This window comes from Callorhinus ursinus, unplaced genomic scaffold (genome assembly GCF_003265705.2).
Source record: "Callorhinus ursinus isolate GAN/ISIS: 27379988/994484 unplaced genomic scaffold, GSC_fseal_2.0 scaffold34, whole genome shotgun sequence".
Lineage (NCBI taxonomy): Eukaryota > Metazoa > Chordata > Mammalia > Carnivora > Otariidae > Callorhinus > Callorhinus ursinus.
Window position 1 is genome coordinate 305,736 of NW_027397096.1, and position 19,521 is coordinate 325,256.

General features: G+C 52.0%; 1 protein-coding gene across 1 annotated transcript; it reads left to right on the forward strand.

Moving 5' to 3' along the window:
- Nucleotides 1-43: 43 nt before the first annotated feature.
- Nucleotides 44-19,175, forward strand: CCDC92B (coiled-coil domain containing 92B). Its single transcript, XM_025851163.2, has 4 exons — nucleotides 44-282; nucleotides 9,138-9,290; nucleotides 12,827-12,874; nucleotides 15,212-19,175. The coding sequence occupies exons 2-4, from the start codon at nucleotides 9,161-9,163 to the stop codon at nucleotides 15,805-15,807; spliced, it is 774 nt and encodes a 257-aa protein (XP_025706948.1). The 5' UTR covers nucleotides 44-282; nucleotides 9,138-9,160; the 3' UTR covers nucleotides 15,808-19,175.
- The last annotated feature ends 346 nt before the right edge of the window (nucleotides 19,176-19,521 follow it).

Below are 19,521 nucleotides of genomic sequence, written 5' to 3' on the forward strand. Positions count from 1 at the left end.
CCCCCCCCCCCCCGCTCCCCCTACGGCTTGTTCGCCAGTTCCGGTCACGTTGCTGGGTGTTTACGCCTGGAGCCCGCCCCGGACCCCCCTCGGCGCCCCGGAGCCCCCCTGGAGCCCCGGCCCGACAACCCCGCAGCCTCGCAGCAGCTGATGGCACCGCAGCCCGAGCGGGTGCTGCGGAACCCCCGGCGCAGCTAGCGCGGGGAAGAAGAGCGCCTCCCCCCACCCAGCCTGGCCCGGTCCGAGGGCCCCGGTGGCCCGTCGCTCCCTCAGGTCCCGAAGGTGAGGAGGCCGGTGGGCGTGGGGGGTGGACGGCCGGGTGGCCCGGGGCGGGGAGCAGCGGGGCCCGAGCTCCAGCTCCCCTGGGAGGGCTGGCGCTGGGCTGGGCACCGCAGCGCGCGGGAGGCGGACAGGACCCGCGGGCTGCTGGCAGAAGTTGTCCTCCGCTGCCCAGACTCAGGTCCTTACCGGCCCTGGCGAAGAGTCCAGAGCGGCCTGAGGTCGAGCCACCGCCACCTCCTGCCACCTCCCATCACACACGTCTTTCTGCCTTCCTTTCCCTGTCCTCCCTGGTAACCCTCTTCCCCGTCCTCCTTAGTCTCCATCTCCCCCTCTGCCTTCTCTGGGAGTCATATTGGAGGCATAATCAGGCAGAACACCAGACTGAAGGGGATGGGCGGTCCAGTTTCCTCATACATCTCACTCCCGTGCCCCTGGATCCTCAGCTTTGCTGAGGTTGGGTGTCCTGAGATCTTCAGTGGAGGGGGGGACACCATAGCCTAGGGGTAACAGGGGAGGAGGGCTTCTGGAGTGGAGAGGACCACAAGACCCTTGGAGAAGGTGGCTCCACCACTGGCCAGGTGAGCCCGCCTTGCAGAGTCCCAGACACTTGTCAAAGGCTGATTTCTTGTTCCCAACACAAGTCCCCAGGAAAGCCAAGGACTTGGGGGGGGGGGGGGGGGGGGGGGTGGGGATTACTTTCTAATACATGCACTTACTTGCCCTGGTGATTCCCAGTGACACTCAACTCATTCTCCCAGTTTCACCAACATTCGTTGTACACCTGTCCCATACAAAGGATTCCCAGAGATAAGGTCTTGCCCTCAGGTAGCTTATGGCTTAGAGCAGAAACCAGGTAGGCACACATCCCGGGGGTGGGGGGGGGGAGAAGTGTGATACATGGCATAATGATGCCTGGGAAACACAGAGATGGAAGAGAGTCATCCCAGCTTGGTGAGCGTCAGGGGAAAAACTTGGTAAGAAAGGTAGCTTTTGAGAAGTGCCTTGAAGGATGGGTCAGGTTTCAGGAGGCAGAGATAGGGTCGTGGGATGTCCTTCCATGTTTATGAGGAGTTTGTTGTGAGAGCAGTAAAAGGTAGAATCACAAAAAGAAGGAGATCAGACTGCAAATGTGGACTGTGCTTAGATTTGAAGGGCCTTAATGTAGGCTGGGAACCCAATGGGGAGCTCCTAGTTGCTGGCCACTGCAGTTGTATATATTGAGCAAGGTACTTAACCTGTTTGAGCCTCTGTTTCCTCATCTACAGAGTGGACATACTAATAGAACCTTCAGTGTAGGGTTGTTATAAAGAAAAATGAGTAAATATATGTAAAATGCTAAGAACAGTGCCAGCCATTTATTATGGTTACATAAGTATTATTACCTGTGCATTGGTGATTATTGTAAGTATTATTACCTATGCCTCCCTATTGGAGAAAGATTTCTTTTTTTTTTTTTTAAAGATTTTATTTATTTATTTGAGAGACAGAGACAATGAGAGAGAAAGCACATGAGATGGGGGGAGGGTCAGAGGGAGAAGCAGACTCCCTGCTGAGCAGGGAGCCCGATGCGGGACTCGATCCAGGGACTCCAGGATCATGACCTGAGCCGAAGGCAGTCACTTAACCAACTGAGCCACCCAGGCGCCCTGGAGAAAGATTTCTTGAGTTTCTGCTCTCCCTCTATCCCAGGCCTCAGAGTCAGGTAGTAAAGAAGAATAATGACTAAGAAAAATAAAGAACATAATTCCTTTATTCATTTATTACCATGCCTGTCCTATCTAATATGCGTGCCCTGGCTATAAAAATGATAACGATGAGTTTAACATTCTCCCTGAAACAAGAAGGCGTACTTAAAAAATTTTAACAAAATGTGGATATTGAGTGTTTGAGGATATTTGTTGACTCAATAAATACTTTCAGTCCCAAAGAGAAAAGGAACACTAAGGATGAAATTGAAACTGGGACAAGAGAAGCAGTCAGGGGGTGAGGGGTGGCAGAAAATGCAAACTCTACACAAGCAGAAAGCAAGAGTCTTCAGTTCTGGTTCCTTGCCCAGCCACTTTGTCTGACTGAGGGTGAGTTGGGGCAGCAGAGACCAGGGGACACTGAGCAGATTAAGGGAGGGGGAGTGGTTAGCCACCCAAGGAAAGACTGGACTATAAAAGTGGTTTTCAGATTTTTGATTAGCAGAAGCCTTCGCTCCAATGAATTTGTATGTACAAGCCCATCAAAATAAAGAGGGGTAAAAATAGCAAAGCCTCTAGCCCTACCTTGGGCCCCCAACCATTTTTGGCAACTTCTGAGACCCCTCTGCAGAACTCTGGGCTCTATAGAACAAAATTTGCAAACCACTGATTAGGATGATCCCTAAGACCCCTCTGAGCCCTGAGTGCTATGATTCTTCTCTTTCTGTGGTTCTTCCAATGCAAAGAATTGTAAGAAGTGGAAAGAGGAAAATTTCCTACTTGCCATGTCAGTTGGAGTCAGATAGCTGGAAAGAAAAGTGGGTACTCACAAGCGCCAAAAAACAAGCAGGAGGTGAGATTGTTTTCAGAAACCAGGAGCCCAGGCCTTAGGGTCGGAACTGTGTAAGTTTCAGACAGATGAGAGACATGTCAAAAGTACTTGGATTAACTCTATAAACTTGAACTTGTTTATACTCTATACTCTATAAACTTGTTACAGGTCCTTTTTTTATTTTTAAATAAACAATTTTTTAAAAAGATTTTATTTATTTATTTGACAGAGAGAGACAGCGAGAGAGGGAACACAAGCAGGGGGAGTGGGAGAGGGAGAAGCAGGCTTCCCACCGATCAGGGAGCCTGATGCGGGGCTCGATCCCAGGACTCTGAGATCATAACCCGAGCCGAAGGTGGACGCTTAATGACTGAGCCACCCAGGTGCCCCTAAATAAACAATTTTTAATGAACATTTTTCATCAAGCTAGAAAATTAAAACAAAGAAGAACCTAGGAGCTCCAGGAGAAGGTGGGCAGCAGAAACAATGCAGACTCTGAGGAGGTCAGGACAGTGGACAAAGGCAAGGGAGCCTTCTCACATTAACCTGTGAGGCTGGGCACCTTGGGCTGGATGTGGCCAGAAGATAAAGCTGATAACTCTAACCTTTTGGCTGCTGCCACCAGTCTGGACCAAGCCCTCAGGCACAAGCTTCTTCTCAAGCCAGAGGGTTCCACGACTACATTTCTATGTGAATATCTATGACATTTCTATGACATCTTCCTGGCCTGGGCCTTCTGAAATGCGTGTGACAGCCACATGGGGGAGGGCTATGTTGTAGTCCCCTTCCCCAACCCATTTCCCACCCTCCCCCAAACAAACTAAACATGTGTAAGAAAGAATATCTGCCAAGATCGTTTGTGACCCAAATTCCTGCCCTGAGAAGAGCAGCCTGCCTAGTTGGAAGCAAATCCTCAAGTCCTTCTGGGAAGGCTCAGAAACAGCTGGTTGGCTCAGCCTCTCACGGTGGCCAGGGTCCAGTCTCCAGGGCTGTGTGGAAAGGGCTTTTCGTCTTCGGCAACACTTGCATTTCAGTGGTTGGGGACAGACATTTTCTCTCTCCTCATAAGCAGAGGCCCACATCCTTCATCATCCAGGTGCACACAGAACATCGGCACATAGATGCAAGAGAAGCAGGACCCCCTCCACATGTGTGTACACATACGTGCACTCCTCGAGGCACCCGCAGCCTCGGGTACGCGTGCAGACACAGGCATACCCATCCCAACCTGGTTACACGATAGCACAGACACAGCTCATCTGTGTCTCCTGAATTACGCACCAGGATATTTGACTGCCTACTTGACATATATGTTTCCTTGTTTAGGTCTCTTGAGCATGTCAAATCTAATATGTTTTAGGCTTGATCTTCCCTTCTCTGTAAATCTGCTCCTCCGTCAGGCTGCCCCAGCTTCACAAACTCACACACTGGTGCAATCCACGAGTATTTCCTGAGTATATTCTATTTGCCAGATACTGTACTAGGCACTAGGGAACAGGAGGAAACAAAACAGAGTCCTTCATCTTGTGTTGCCAACAATCTGGCAGAGGAAATAGACAAAAAACAAAATGTAGTATATTCATGTGATGGTAAGTTCATGGAAGAAAAACAATGCAGATTAAGGGAATGGACAGTGACAGAGGGTTCTATTTTAAATCAGGTAATCAGAGAAGGGCCCTAAGGAAGTGACATTTGAGCAGAATCCTGAATGAAGGGGAGGAATGGGCCATGAGGGTATCTGGATGAAGGATATTCCTGGGAGAGGGGACGGCACAGAGTCCCTGAGGCAAGAATGTGTTTGGCAGGTTCAGGAAATAGTAAGGAGGCCAGAGTGGCTGGGGTGGAGCCAGCAGGGGAAGAATAGTAGTAGATGAGGGCAAACAGAGCCAGGGGCAATTGCATAGGGTCTGATAAGAATTTTGCATTAGGTATTAAGTGTGATGGGAAGCTGTTGGAGGGTTTTGAGTGGGGAGCAGGGCCATGTGATCAGATTTGCTAAAGGAACCCCAGCTCTGCATGGCAAACAAGGAGCAAGACTGGAAGCGAGAAGCCAGTCAGCAGGCTACTGCAGGGTACATCAGAGGGATGGCAGTAGCCGGGACTAGGGTGACAGCAATGGAAATGATGAGAACTAACTGGATTAAGCATATACCTTTTCAAAGGTAGAGACAACTGGATTTGCAGATGGATTGGCTGTAGAATTTGAAGAAAGAGAGGAATCAAAGATAACTCTTAAGTTCTTGGCCTAAGCAACTGAATGAACACGCAAAAACTGGTGCCATTTATCAAGATGGTGAACAGTGGGCAAGGTTTGTAGGATGAATCGCAAGAGCTCAGTGTTGGGACTTGTAAATTTGAGGGACCCATTAGACATCCAAATGGAGGTGATACATAATCAGTCTAGCGTGCAGGGGATAGTTAATGTAGGAGTCAGCATATAAATAGTATTTGCAGCCATAGGATTGGACAAGATCACCTAGGGAGTGATTAGAGATTAGAGATTAGAGAAGAGGTCCATTGTGAATGAGGTCTTATGTGAAAAATGAAGAACTGTAGAAAGAGCCAGCAAATGTGCCTTCATACTTGAGTTGCCCAAACTGGAAAACTGGGAGACATCCTGAACATTCACCCTCCCCGTCATCATGATTTAATCCAATCCATTCCCACATGCTGACAATTCTACCCCCAAAATACCAAACCTGGAACTTCTCCCTGTCTTCACTTCCATCATCTGGCCCAGGCCTCTATCATCTCTCACCTTGACCACTGCAACATTCTCCCAGCTCACCTCCTGTATCCACTCTGCCCCCTCTAACCTGCCCTCCCCACAGCAGCCAGAATGATCTTTTAAAAGTGCAAATCATATCATGTCCCTCCTCTGCTTAAAATCCTTTAGTAACTTACCAATCCATTTAGTATTAATCCAAAATTCTTAGCATAGTATACAAGACGCTATGCAATCCTTCTCTTGCTAACCTCACTTCTTGTGACCCTCCCCTGACATCTTATACTTTAGTCCTCACCAGCAGTGACAATGTCCCTGTTCCCCCAAAAAGACCATGTGAAGCTCTTAGCACAAGGCTTGGCACATAGTAGGCACTGAATAAATGTAAGCTATCATTATTAGCCTACCCCAGGACTTTCACAAATGCTGTTCCCTGTTTGTAATGCTCTTCCCTTTATTCTTCTTCTAACTCCTACACCTCCTCCAAGTCTGTATTAGTTTTCTGTTGTGGCGTAACAAATTTCCACAAACTAAGTGGCTTAAAACAGCATAAATTTGTTACCTCACAGTTTCCAAGGATCTGGAGTTTGGCATATTTTAGCTGGGTCCTTGCTCAGGGTCTCAAATGGCTGAAATTAAGGCTGGCTGCATTCTCATCTGAAGGCTCAACTAGGGAAAAGATCCACTTCCAAGATCCCTTAGGTAGCCCATAGAATGGACTTGCAGCTGTCAAACTGCCGTCCTCATTGCTTGCCTGCTGTCTGCCAGGAACCATCCTCAGCCACCAGCAGCCTCTCTCAGGTCTTTGCCTTGTGCCTTCCTTCCTGGGTTGCCTCACAGCATGGTGGCTTACTCCTGCAAGGCCAGCAGCACCATTTCTCTCAGGCTTCAGATCTTTTCCTTCAGTATGGGCCCTATGAACCGGCTGCCTGGAATAATCTCCCTTTCGGTTAACTTAGAGTCAATTGATTGGAGACCTTTATTACACTGCAAAATCCCTTCTAATCACAGGAGAGAAATCCATCATATTCAAAGTCCCACCCACACTCAAAGAAAGGGGATGATGCAGGAGGACGTATCCACCAGGGGCTGGGAATCTTGGGGACCAGCTTAGAATTCTGCCTGCCATAAGGTCTTGGCTTAAAATCGCTTCCTTCAAGAGACCTCTCTGGCCCCAAATCTAAAATAGATCCCACTTTATATTCTTTCACATTACCCTATGTTTCTTTCATGGTGCTCTTCACAGATTATAATTGTATATTATTTATATTATTATTTGTTTGATGCATTTATTTATTTGATTCTCTTCATCCTGTGAGCTCCATGAGAGCAAGAATTTTGTTTTGTTCATCACTGTGTCCCCCACACCCCCATAGTTGGCAATAAGTAGATCATTGAATGTATGAATGTATGAATGAATAAATGAGCAAATCAAGACATGGAGTAGGTTACTCCTTGTAACTCCACACACTAGACAGAGAAGAAGTGCTCTGAACTTTTTAATCTCATTTAATTCTCACAACTATCCCAAGACTGTTACCATTAGCCCCATTTTACAGAGAAGGGAAAAAAGATTGAGGGAGGTTAATTTTCTTGCCCAGAGTCACACAGCAGGTAACCAAAAGTCTCAGGATTCAAACCCCGGACTGTCCTCAGTGTGAATACTGGGAACCTACTTTGGATTCAAAAGACTGTTAGAGAATTGGGTCTGCCACCACTTACCATATGAACTGGCGCAAATCACTTCGGCTCTGAGCCTCAGTTTCTTTATTTGTGAAATGGGGGTGGTAATATTTACTGAAGAGTGGTTAGCAGAGGTAAGATAATGTGTATAAAGTTCCTAAACATAGGAGATGGTCAGTAAATGTAGCCAGTGGTTCCCAAAGGCCAAAGGGCCACCCCCTGCTGAAATGAAAGGCCTCTTCAGTTGGATTAAGGGAATACAAGGAAAGGGAGCCCAAGATGGGCGCCTGGGTGGCTCAGTTGGTTAAGCGACTGCCTTCGGCTCAGGTCATGATCCTGGAGTCCCGGGATCGAGTCCCGCGTCGGGCTCCCTGCTCAGCAGGGAGTCGGCTTCTCCCTCTGACCCTCTTCCCTCTCGTGCTCTCTGTCTCTCACTCTCTCTCTCTCAAATAAATAAATAAAATCTTTAAAAAAAAAAAAAGGGGGAGCCCAAGAGACCAACCTATGAATGTTGAGTTTCTCAGGTGCACATGCTTGATGCAACCCTACAAATGAAAATCTGGACTTGCAGGGACTTACATCGAAGTCAATCTGGAGGGGACCATTTGCCAAAAAGAGCGGTCCATCAACTGGCCTCTCTCTCCACGGCCCAGGGAATTCCTGGGGCAGGTAGAAACAGCTCCTTCAAAAGCTTAGGGAGAGGGGTGCCCGGATGGGTCAGTCAGTTGAGTGTCAGACTCCTGGTTTTGGCTCAGGTCATGGTCTTGGGGTCATGGGATGGAACCCTGTGTTGGGCTCTGCACTCAGCGGGGAGTCTGCTTGAAGATTCTCTCCCTCTGCCCCTCCCCCACTTGCACGCGCGCTCTCTCTCTCTCTCTCTCTCTCTCTCTTTTGCCCAAAATTAAAAAAAAAAAACAAAAAACGCTTAGGGAGTCCCTGGCAGAAAAGGCATGAACTCTGCCTCCTGTTTCTGCCCTCTGCTTATGCTTCTCCGGGACGGTGATCATCACAGGAGGAACCTCCTGGGAAAGGGATGGGATCAAAAGGGGGAGGGCTGCAAAGCCAGGGCATCATTAGGATTCAGGGGCACAGAGCTCCCCTCCCTTCACAGTGTCTTATGTGATTCATGGATTCATTTGCATGGATCTCCTTATCAACCTCTCCCACTCCTCTTTTATTTTTTTTGAAGATTTTATTCTGAAGTAATCTCCACACCCAACGTGGCTTGAACTCACAATCCCGAGATCAAGAGTCACATGCTCTACCAACTGAGCCAGCCACTTCTCTTTCATAAAGGGACTCTGCCACCTGCCTTCAGCCCATAGAGTTGGTGTTAGTAGACTACTCATCAGATCCTCCTCCTCTGCAACCTAGAGGACCCCAGAGTCCTGGGTTAAGGTTAAGTCAGAGAAATGGAGTTGAACCGGGAGAGGATGTGCTCTAACCATCATGCTGGTCTACCAGCTCGTGGGCACCCTTGAACTGGGATGCTGGCGGGATGGGTTTTTCCACTCCATAACTCCCTCAGTTTAGGCACAAGAAAACCAAGAGCCCAGAGAGGGAGAGGGCTTGCCCAGAGCTGGTGAGGAAGCAGGCTACAGCCTGCCTCTGTCTCTCTTCACTGACTTTGCAGCTCCATTCGTGCTCCTTTCTAAGAAGCAGATAGGCTAAAGTTACATGCAGGCAGGGGCATGCAGCCATTTCCCTCCAGGCTTCTGGTTCTTCATCTGTTAAATGGGAATAACTATACTTCCCTGACAACACACGTGTGACGCTTTGGTAAGTAAACATGGGGGAAATGAGTGCGGCCGTAGAACTCTCTGCCTGGTGGCAACAGGAGCCCTGATTGCGGGAGACTCTGAGGGATCTGAGGGTGGGTGGGGCAGATGGGCCCACAAGATGTGGGTTTACCTTATCATCTTCCCGCCAGGTGGGGCCCAGGCCTGGGTTGCCATGGATACCGTGTCCCTGGAGCATCAGATCCAGAGTGTGCAACGCCACATCAGCTTCCTGAAAAAGGAGCAGATGGCCCTGCTGAGAGACCTGCACCTGGAAATCCTGAGGCTGCAGAAACGCTGTTCAGGTGAGGCCGGAGGGATGGGGGGTTGGGGGGAGGGGTGGGGGCAGCTCATGGGAGACCCTGACAAGTATCAGGACAGCTGAGAAGTTTGGCCTGTCCTCCTGGGGAGTGGGGAGCCACTGAATGTTTCTGAAGAGCATCATGCTGCATTATGAAACTCCAAACTCAGCAGTTGTATGAAAGATGAATTGGAGGGGAAGGGAGACAGGGAGGCTAGTGATGGGGCCAATGAAATGGTCCGGGGAGAGATGAAAGGGGTAGAAAGGGGAAGACTGGTGGGAGACAGGGTGAAGGGAAGGACGTGGCAACTGACTGGATTTGTGAACAAGACAGAAGGAGGCACCAAGAATGAAGCCAAATCCCAGGCCTGACCTCTGCTCTTGGACCTCAGGCTTCAGCTGCCTGGCCCTCTCAGAGGCTGGGCTCTGGCCCAAGTGCTCACCCAGGCTGAGTCTCCAAGTACAGGCATTAGAGTCCGTGACTAATAGAATGTGTCAGTTGGAACAGCCCAACGTCTTCATTATACAAGTAGGTAAACTGAGATCCAGAGAGAGAGAGAGAGAGAGAGAGAGAGAGCGCTGCACAATATGCTAGTGACAGAGCCAAGTTTAGAACCCAGAGCTCCAGACTCTCAGCTGTGCATGCCTCTGCAGCTTTCTGCACACTCTCTCCCCAAGATGCTCACACTTCTACCTCCCTTCCAGCCTCTGCTCATGGGAGTCCCCCCATTCTCTAGAGGGAAACTGAGAGACCTGCCTGGCTTCTCACTCTGTGGCATGCGACGCTGGTCATCCTGACTCTCCACCACCACGCCCTCCTCCGGCTCCATATACAGATTCAGCAGCTACACTCCTAGGCCAGGCTCCCTGCAATCTCCCCTGAAGCTGGGATGGCAGCAGAGGCCAGCCCAGGGGGCACAGATGGCCCACACTGACTCACCCCTGCCTGATGCCCTTGCCTGATGCATTTTTTCATTGCAGTGGCAACATGAAAGGAAAATCAGAATGAGTGTACCCTAAGACCCTACAGCTCTAAAAAAATAAAAAAGACCCTAGAGCTCTTGCTCTAGTTTCTTTTTGCTTTGCCCTAATTCTGAAGACCTGGGTCCTTCCACGCAGGACATAGGCCAGAATCCCAAGAAAGTGTGATAGGGCTGGAACAGCCCCCACCACCCTTTCCAGCTGGGTATGGGACTGTAGCCTCTTGGTTATTGATTAAGGAGATAAAAATAACTCTGGGCTGGCCTGGAACAGCCACTCTTAGGGCTGAAATAACTGAATAAGGCCCTTCTTCCAAGGGGTAGAGGAGTGAGGGGAAGGGAGCAGAACAAAGATTTTTTCAAGGAGATTAAACAGGGACTCAGAGGGGTGCCTGGCTCTTAATCTCAGGGTTGTGAGTTCAAGCCTCTTGTTGGGCATGGAGCTTATTTTTAAAAATAAAATAAATTAAATATATATATATATAGGGGCGCCTGGATGGCTCAATCGGTTCAGTTGAATGTCCAACCTGATTTCGGCTCAGGTCATGATCTCAGAGTTTTGAGATCGAGCCCCGCATGGGCTTTCCCTCAGCCTCTCCCTTGGCTTGGGTTCTCTCTCTCTCTCTCTCTCAAATAAGTAAGTAAGTAAATAAATAAATAGATAGATAGATAGATAAAATCTTTAAAAATATATATATAAATAAAATAAATCGGGACTCAGAGGCTGAGAAGGGGATGGGAGAAAGGATGAACTAGTGTAGGAACCAAGCAGGCAGGGCTTCAGAAAGAGCCTGCAAAAAAAGGGGGGTGCCATTCAGACTGAAGGGGTTTAAGAGACAGGTGGGTGTATTTTGGGTGGTGGGGCAGCCTGGATGATAACAAGAACTGCCCCATGTATTCAGCACTGACTCAGCCCTGGGCTGGGCCCTCTGTTTATTTTCTCTAATTTAATCCTAGCAATAGCCCCTTGAGAAGCAGGTGTGATTTTGTCCCCATTTCACAGATGAGAATACTAAGGCTCAGAGAGGTGCCATTCCTAGCTCAAGGTCACATAGGGTATCTGATCTCACTGCATGCTCTTCTAAAGGTGGGGGCCTCCCTGGCCAGAAGATGGGCAGGGAGATCTGATGGATGGGGGGAGTGGAGCCCAACTAGGAGTCTATCTCCCCTCCCCCAACTTCCCTAATTAAGGGTGAAAACACTCCAGTGGGAGGTATTGGCAGAGCCAGATCCCTTGGGCTACCCAGGGGCCTTGCAGGAGGGGCCAAGTTGGCTCCAGGAAGCCCTGGAGGATAGAGGCATCAGGGTCCTCCCTGGGGCTCCAGGAAGGAGGTTCAGACTCAGGTCACAGCAAAAGGCCCAGGTACCCTGGCTCTTGGTCTCCTAGCAACATTTGGCCTCCCAAGGGAAGAGCCAGTGAGGAGCGGCAGAGGGCCCACAAGGCTAGACTCTCTAGGTGCTGCTGGACATTGATCCCAGAGATTTGCTACCTTATCCCACTGCCAGGTTCACAACCTCCTCCCTTTAGGCACCAGATCGCATCCCTGCAAGTACACACACTTGCTCCAGAGGAGATGCCCTCTGTCACCAGCTGCTGCTGGGCTCCCTCCTGCCCTTTTTCCCAGCTCTTGAGCTGTGGTGGATTTGGGGGAGTTGGGGTGGGGCTGAAAAAAATGATCAAACTCAGCTAGCCGAGGGATGGGGCATTCTGGGCGGTAAGGAATGGGGACTGGGAAGACAGGGAGGCGCAAGAGTGGTGGCTGGGCTGCCAGCACCCAGGAGGAAACCTCTCTTAACACCAGCCCCCTCGGCGGGCTGACCCCGCCCCCTCAGCTCCAAGGGAAGTGCCATGTAGGCCTTCCATCACCAGGTGGCGCTGTCCTCCCTGAGGCCCCTCTCCTTGCCTTGTGAAACATGGCGGAAAACAGGGCTTGGAAAGGAGCAGGGCTGATGTTCAGAAAATAACGCAGGCACAGCAGTACTGGCTGTGAAAATAGTGAAATGCATGTACCCTATTGGTAAATAGCTACTGCCCTGAATCCCGCTCCAGGGCCCCCAAGCAGCCCAGGACCCTCCAGCCTTCCCATATCCACCAACTAAACCCTAACGGTTTAGCACAGCAGGGGTCCTCCAGAGTGGCTCTGATTGGCTGTCATGTTAGATATTTGTATATCACGGTTGGGAAGGAGCAAATACTTCCCCAGCCCCGAAAGCAAGCCAGGCTCTTCAGTCCAAGGGTTGAACTAATCTCCAAATGCAGCCCATAGCACTTGCACTAGAAAGTTCTTTGGGCTTAGAATCAGGCCAGTCAGGCTCAGGCTGTGCCTTGCACGTCTCTTCATCTCTCTCCCTCACTGAACTGCAGTAAAATAGGCATGGGAAGTGGTTTAGATGGCTTCTAAGGATGCTAATATTGCCAATTTTACTGAGTTGTGAATCCCTGATCTCTCTCCCTGTCTCTCCGTATGTCTCTCTCTCTCATACACCACACACACACACACACACACACACACACACACACACACACACGACTGCCTTTTTTTTTCTCTCCTCCCCCCAGAACTGACTCGTGACCTGGAGATGAGAGAGGCCCAGTCTCACCAGCAAGGTAAGGGAAGAATGACTGGTGGGGAAATGCCATGTGGGCCCAAGAGGTCACCTTTTCCCCACCACTTAGTAGGACCCAAGCCTTCTCTGTCCCCAGTCCAGACATGGGGGACAGCCACTCCTCAGCTTGTTAAACAGAGTGCAGGATGTCAGCCCCATTTACCTACTCATCTGGGTGACATTGTAAAATGAACAACCTGCACCACCATACCCTGTATCCGTGTCTCTGTCCAAAGTAGGAAAATGAACGCAGGAAGGATATGGTATCCAGGAAGTCCATCTCGTCGAGTTTACTCCTTTCTATGACCTACCTCCCTAATCCTTCCCATCCTTGCACAAGTGATTTCCATGGTCAGTGTCCACACCGTCCAAGATGCTAATTGTTGAGATGCAAAACAATGGCAATATGGAGTCCATGACTTGAAGGAACTTCGTCTAGATGATGAGAAAAAAGAAACACATGCACATCAGCAAATCCTTCATTTTACAAAAGCAGGACTTCTTGCTGTTGTAGTAATTCCACTAAAATATTTGTTTACAGATTATTACTTCACCCATAAAATGGAGGGTGGGGGGAGATGGTGTTCAATGAGCATAGAGTTTCAGTTTTGCAAAACGAAAAAGTTCTAAAGACCTGTTGCACAACAATATGAGTTTACTTAAAACTACTGAACTGTACACTTAAAAATGGTTAAGATGGCAAACTCTATGTTATTTGGTTTTTGCTACAATTAAAACTTTTTTTTAAAAGGGAGGGATTCCACTGTGAGATCTTAATCACCAAAATTATATGATCTCTGAGAACTGGGACTGGGTGTTATCCATTGTCTCCCAATGCAAGACATGAAGAGGGACTTGGTAAATGCTTAATTTAAAATGAATCACCATGTAGTCTTTCTTAGCCGGGAGGAATTTAGCAGGGAATGGACTCCCTGCCATTGATGTGCTGCTCATAGATCAAGAACGATATACATGACCAAGACTTAGGCATGGAGAAAGCTGAAGTTTAAGGTAAAATGTTGAGAGCCCTACAAATTGCTTTGCATATTCACGCATAAAGATCTAAACATTTATAGACTTGAACAAATTCTGCCCACTTCTTTAAGTGGCACCCAGGGGCAACCTCTTCATGCCTCGGTACTTGGAGGAAGGGGGCATACATCCCAAACACCAGTTCTGTAACAATCGTAACCTTCACCCCACCTACTATCCTTCCTCTGAAAGAGTTTCTGGGGTCATCTGAGCTCAAGGGTTAGTTAGTGTCCTGGTTTTTTTTTTAATCTTCTCTCTCAGCGGATTTGAGCTCCCTTTCTTTGTCCCCCTACCACTTGCTGATTTTTCATATCCTTTCCGGAGTCACCTTTTGCCTACCTTTTGTCACCTTTCAGCTATCTCTGTCACTACAATCACTCACATGTGTTAATCCCAGGATATGTTCCCTGCTGAAATGGAGCTCATGATCTGGGAGACAGGGGTCCTCAACTCTGCAGGCACATTAGAATCACCTGGGCACATTGAAGAAGTGCCAGTTCCCAGGTCCAATCCCAGAGATCTTGATTCAATTGGTCTTTGTTAGGGCCCAGGAAATGATTTTTTAAAGCTCTCTGGGTGGTCAGTGTGTGTCCAGTGTTGAAACTCAGTGCAGTGGGCAAAGGCAAACAATAAGCAACACACATAAATTACAAAATGTAGCAAATGCTCTAGGAAAGAAACAGCAAGCTCCAAGGCAGCTGATTCCCCTTTCCTGCCCACATTCTCAGGTCCCAGGTCTTTCAGTCCCTCACTCTTGCATGTCTCTCCTCCCCTGGGAGACATGTTCCTCTGTGCAAAGCACCCTCCTCTCTAGCTCTTCAGTGCTTAACTCCAACTCATTCTTCCAACTCCTGCTAGCCTAAGTGGCTCTTCTGTTGCGAAGCCTGATTAGGTCACAGTCTCCTGTGAGTCATGGCACTGGCACAAGTCACAGATGCAACCTCACATTCATTTGTGATTATGTACCATACCTCTCCCACTATGCTTGCTGTAAGCTTCATGAGGAATGTTTTATTATCCACCATATTCCCTATGCCTAGCACAATGCATATAGTAAGAGTTCAACAGATATTTGTGGGGTGCATAAATGGTCAGGGAGGGGTTTGCATTTAAGCTGAAGCCTGATGAATTAGGCCAGAGGGTAGGATAGATGCCAGGGCCCTGAGGAGGAGAAAAGGAAGGCCAGCGTAGCGGAGGAGTGCGGAGGGAGTGCGGGGCTCGGTAACGTGGCTCGGCGAGCTGTGCAGGGTCGGCCAGGCGGAGACCATCACCTCTCCTGTCCATCTCTCCCCCCCCTCCCCCGCAGAGGCGGCGTCCCGGGAGCTGGAGAGCAAGTGCCGCGCGCTGGAGTCGCAGCTGGCCGCGCGGACGGCTGCCAACGCCGAGCTGCGGCGGGAGGTGGCGCAGCGCGAGGCGCTGGTGTCGGCGCTGCGCTGCAGCCTGCGCGCGGAGGAGCGCCGCTTCCTGGAGGAGCTGCGGCGCCGCAGCCACCGTGCCACCGTGCTGGGCACCGAGCTGCAGAAGCACACCGAGGCGGCCGCCTACCTCTCCTGCCAGCTGCACGCGGCGCGCCAGAGACTGCAGACTCAGCGCCCGGGCCCCGCCGCCGCCGCCGCCGCCGCCGAGCCCCGGCCCCGCCGCCGAGCACAGCGGGCCCGCCGCCCGCCCGCCGCCGAGGCCGCAGCCAAGGGCCCGGGCCGGGACTGGGCCGCCTGGGAGCGCGCGGCCCGCGCCCTGGACGACGTCGACCCCATGCCCGACCCCGCGCTCTTCCTCTATGCCCGGAGGCCCCCGAGGCCGAGCGGCCGCAGCCCGCGCCAGCCGCCTCCCCAGGAGCCCCCGGACCAAGCCAGCCCGGCGGCCGCGCCCAGCCCGCCCAGCGCTCCCGGGGAGCCGGAGTAGGCACGGGGCTGCGGGGCGGGGAGTGGGGAAGGCCGGCTCGGCCTCCGGCTAGGGACGCAGCTTGGGCCCGCGCAGGCAGGTCCCGGGGGGGCCGCGGGAGCCGGCGCTCCTCCAGGGAGCGAGCGGAGGCGGCCCCAGCTCCCCCACCCCCACCCCTTCCAACCGCCCCAGCCTTTTTGTATTGTCCTGCCCCGAGGGGGCTCCTCGGCGGGGCTGAGAGAGTGCACCTTCTTTTGTGGCAAGGACTCGCAGTGCGGAGGCTTATCTGCTACGGGGAGGGGAGGGGCGGGGGGCGCGCCCGGTCCCGGGAAAGCGGACAATCGCGGGACGCGAGGGGGAAGGCTGGGCTGGCCTACGAAAGGAACGCAGTGGCACTTAGCACCCCTAGGCCTTCCAGCTCCCGTGTTGGCCCTCCCCCATTCCCGCACGGCTGCCCTTCCCGCCAAGCCTGCCTTCGAGGGGAGGTTCGGGCTCCGGGCTGGCGGCTGGACCTTTTTCCTCTGACGCCGCTTCTCCGACCCCTACCCCGCTGATAGGTCCTTACCGGAGAGCACCCGACTCTTTAAAGGCATTTCCTGCCAGTGTCCCTGGTAGGGAAAGTGTGACGTGATGGAGGTTTGAACTTCTGGAGAGGAGTACAGAATGGGTTCGATGGCAGAACCTGGTCTAAAGCTGTCTCCAGTTAGGTTTTTCCCCAGGACGCCCACCTGAGGATTTCGGCTGGGAGCTGTGCTAGGGAAGCAAGGGGGACACTGCCGAGTCAGCCCGAGTCAGCCGCCCCCCAAGTCAGGCTTTGGAAGGGCAGAAACTGCCTTCCCCTGCGGGAGGTAGCTGGGAACGTGAAGGCTGCCTTGGGAGCTTTCTTAGTCTTGTCTATTGGTGCTAATTTTGCCCAGCTGCACCCGGAGGTGGGAAGAAGGGCCAGGTTCCTGGAAGTGGCAGTGGTGGATAGAGGCTTGAGTTTGCTGAGGGAGGAGGTAAGAGCACAGGTTAGTCCCCAGGCTGGTCCCCTCCAGGGAGGCCCCCAGTCCTACCAGAGGTGACAGTGGCCTGTGCTCAGTGTAACCCTTCTGTCTAGGATGGGGAGTGGTGAAATGGAAAGTGGGACACCCCACCTCCTAACTACTTTCTCCCCAGCTCCCCTCTCCTGACCAAAGGCAGGGAGTGCAGGTCCAGTCCAACAAGTGGCCCCCACCGCAAGCCCAGCCCCTAGAAAGACAAACCCTAGAGCCCCTCTCCCCATGCCATGCCTCCTCTGTTGGTCCTGCATTGAGTCCTAAGTGCCTGTGAGGTCTTCCAGGGGCTGCTGAGGGAGTGTGGGGGGCAGGGAGAGGCCTTTACCTCACTCACAGATAGCGCATCCTGGCACGCCTTGCCCTGGCTGAGGCCAAGCATTCTGTGCGGCACCCAGGGTCTGGGAGATGAGCAGAGTCCATCTCTAGGGGTGGTGAACGCTTCTCCCATCATAGTCCCTGTCATGAACCGGAGGAACCCGCAATCGTGTTCCCTTTCGCTGTGTAGGTCAGAGGGTGTGGGAAATCAATGGGCAAGAAGCAAAACCAGTGAGCACACTCCCAGCCCCCACAAATATGCTGTCCTCCCCCAGCTGACTGCACTCAGGACTGCTGAGACCGCTGAGCAATAACCAGGCCTCATCCGGGTGTCCAGCCAAGGTGTGGACGCCCTTGGGACAGACAGTGTTCTCTCTCTCTCAGTCTAAGTTGGGCCACAGTGGTGGTGGCCTGGGGCCCTTGCTCTGCCTGCCCTGGCCTCTTACCCTCCTCTCCTGCCCCATCTGTGCCTCTGCCCTCCATGTCCCCCCTCAGGTGCGTGTGACACCCTGTACCCCTGGTCCTGTTGCCTACCTTCCAGAGGTGTCTGTGTGAGGACACCTCTCTTCTCTCTTGGCTGCACTCTCTCGAAGGGGCCCAAAGGACTGTGTGGGAAGGAGGGAAAGGGTGTCTTTCTGGAGCAGCCCACCCAGACCCTGAGCTTCCACAGCCACACTTTTGGGGTAAACAGGGTGACTTTGTTATGTTGATTCTTCGACAGAGAGGGTGACATACTTTATCCACCCACGCACCTACTAAAAGCCATAGCTATGCCCGCCTGGCCTCCCCCCAGCTCTATAGCAATAGCCCTTTTCCCCCCCTCCCCTCCTGGGGGCCCAGGGTGTCTAGCTGGGGGCCTCTACCACACCCCTACCCCAGGGAGCCTCCGGTGGCCCGCCTGCCTCTCCCCAAGTGACCCCATCAGCACCTCCGAACTCCTATCTCTCTTCCGAGCGACCAGCTATAATGACACTTAATTATTTGTGGGGTGCTTGGAGATCCCCCAGATGAAAGGTTCTGAGAGTGCTGGGGCGGCTGACTTGCTGACTCTCACCTGGGCTGTTGAGGGTCTGGGAAAGGAAATGAGCCAACCGCCCTTCTCCTCCGCTTAGCAAGCTGGGGGAGGGGCTGAAGCAGATGGAGGTTTCCAGTTTTGTTTTAACAAACTCCTCTTCCCCGTTCTTCTCCTGGAAATAATGGACTAAAGACTTCCCTCTATCCACCCGCCCCCTGGGATTTGGAACAGACCCCTCAGTGCAGCAGAATGGGACAGGGAGTCAGTAGCCTGCCCTTGGCCTCAGGAGCCCCAAATTCCTTAGCCTCCAGCCCTCTCCCTCTTCTGGCCTGGGGGACCCACTCTGCCAAAGGAAAGAGCCCCCTCCCATAAGCCCCGGGACGGTCTGAGTGACTAGAATAGAAAGGATTGTGTCTCCTCTCCCCTCCTCCCCTCTTCTCGGCAGCACAAATCCCCACTGGGGGAGGGGCATGTTGACAAGAACACCACTATGCCCTAGGTGGAGGTCCAGCCACACCCGAAGTGTGGACAGACCCAGGAAGGAGAGCTGCAGGTGGGAACCCCTCCCTGTTCTGGAGGGACCAGTGGGCAATTCAGCATGAGGCTCCGTACCCCTGCCCCCCATATCCCACCCACAGTGGTCTGCAGTTTGGGGGACCACTCCAGGGCTGAAATGGGGTAGCCCTTCCCCAAATCAGCAGCAGAATAGAGGTCTCCCAATGGAGAGGAAGGAGGCCAGGAGGGTGTGGAACAGCATCTCTTTAGTGCAGAGAGCTGGGGATCCCTGAGCACCCTCTCCCTGAGGTGCCAGCCTTGAATGGGGGACATGCGGGGCTTCCGAACCACCTGGCAGGAGCTCCGTGGGTGGGGCAGAGGGATCCTGCTCCAAATTCTCTGTTGGCTGTGCTTTTTAATCCAATGCTTTTCAGAGTGTACTCACTCACCCACAGAAATAGAGCCCTATGCTTTAGGGGTGACTGTCATATGCCTTATTCTTAATAAAATACCTGAAAAACACACAAGTCAGACCTCTTCTCTGTGGGCACTCTGCCCTACTCCAACCTCTGTTCCTGCAGGTGTGGGAGAAGATGTGGAAGACATGGAGAGTGGTTTGGGAGTCAGCTGGTGGGTTGGGTGAGACTGGGAGCTGAGACTCTGGAGTCTTCTACTGGATATTCCTCACAAGGCATAAGGCACTCATCTGAGGCGTCCCAGTGTTCAGGCTAGCCCTGACTCTTTCCCCATCCCGGGCCAATCCAAATGAACAAATGAGACCTTGGATCTGAGGCTCCTGGCTAGGGTTGCAAGAGAGAGACTAGAAGGGCTCCAGGCTTGGAACTGCCCATTGTCTTGGCCAGGAAGGAATCC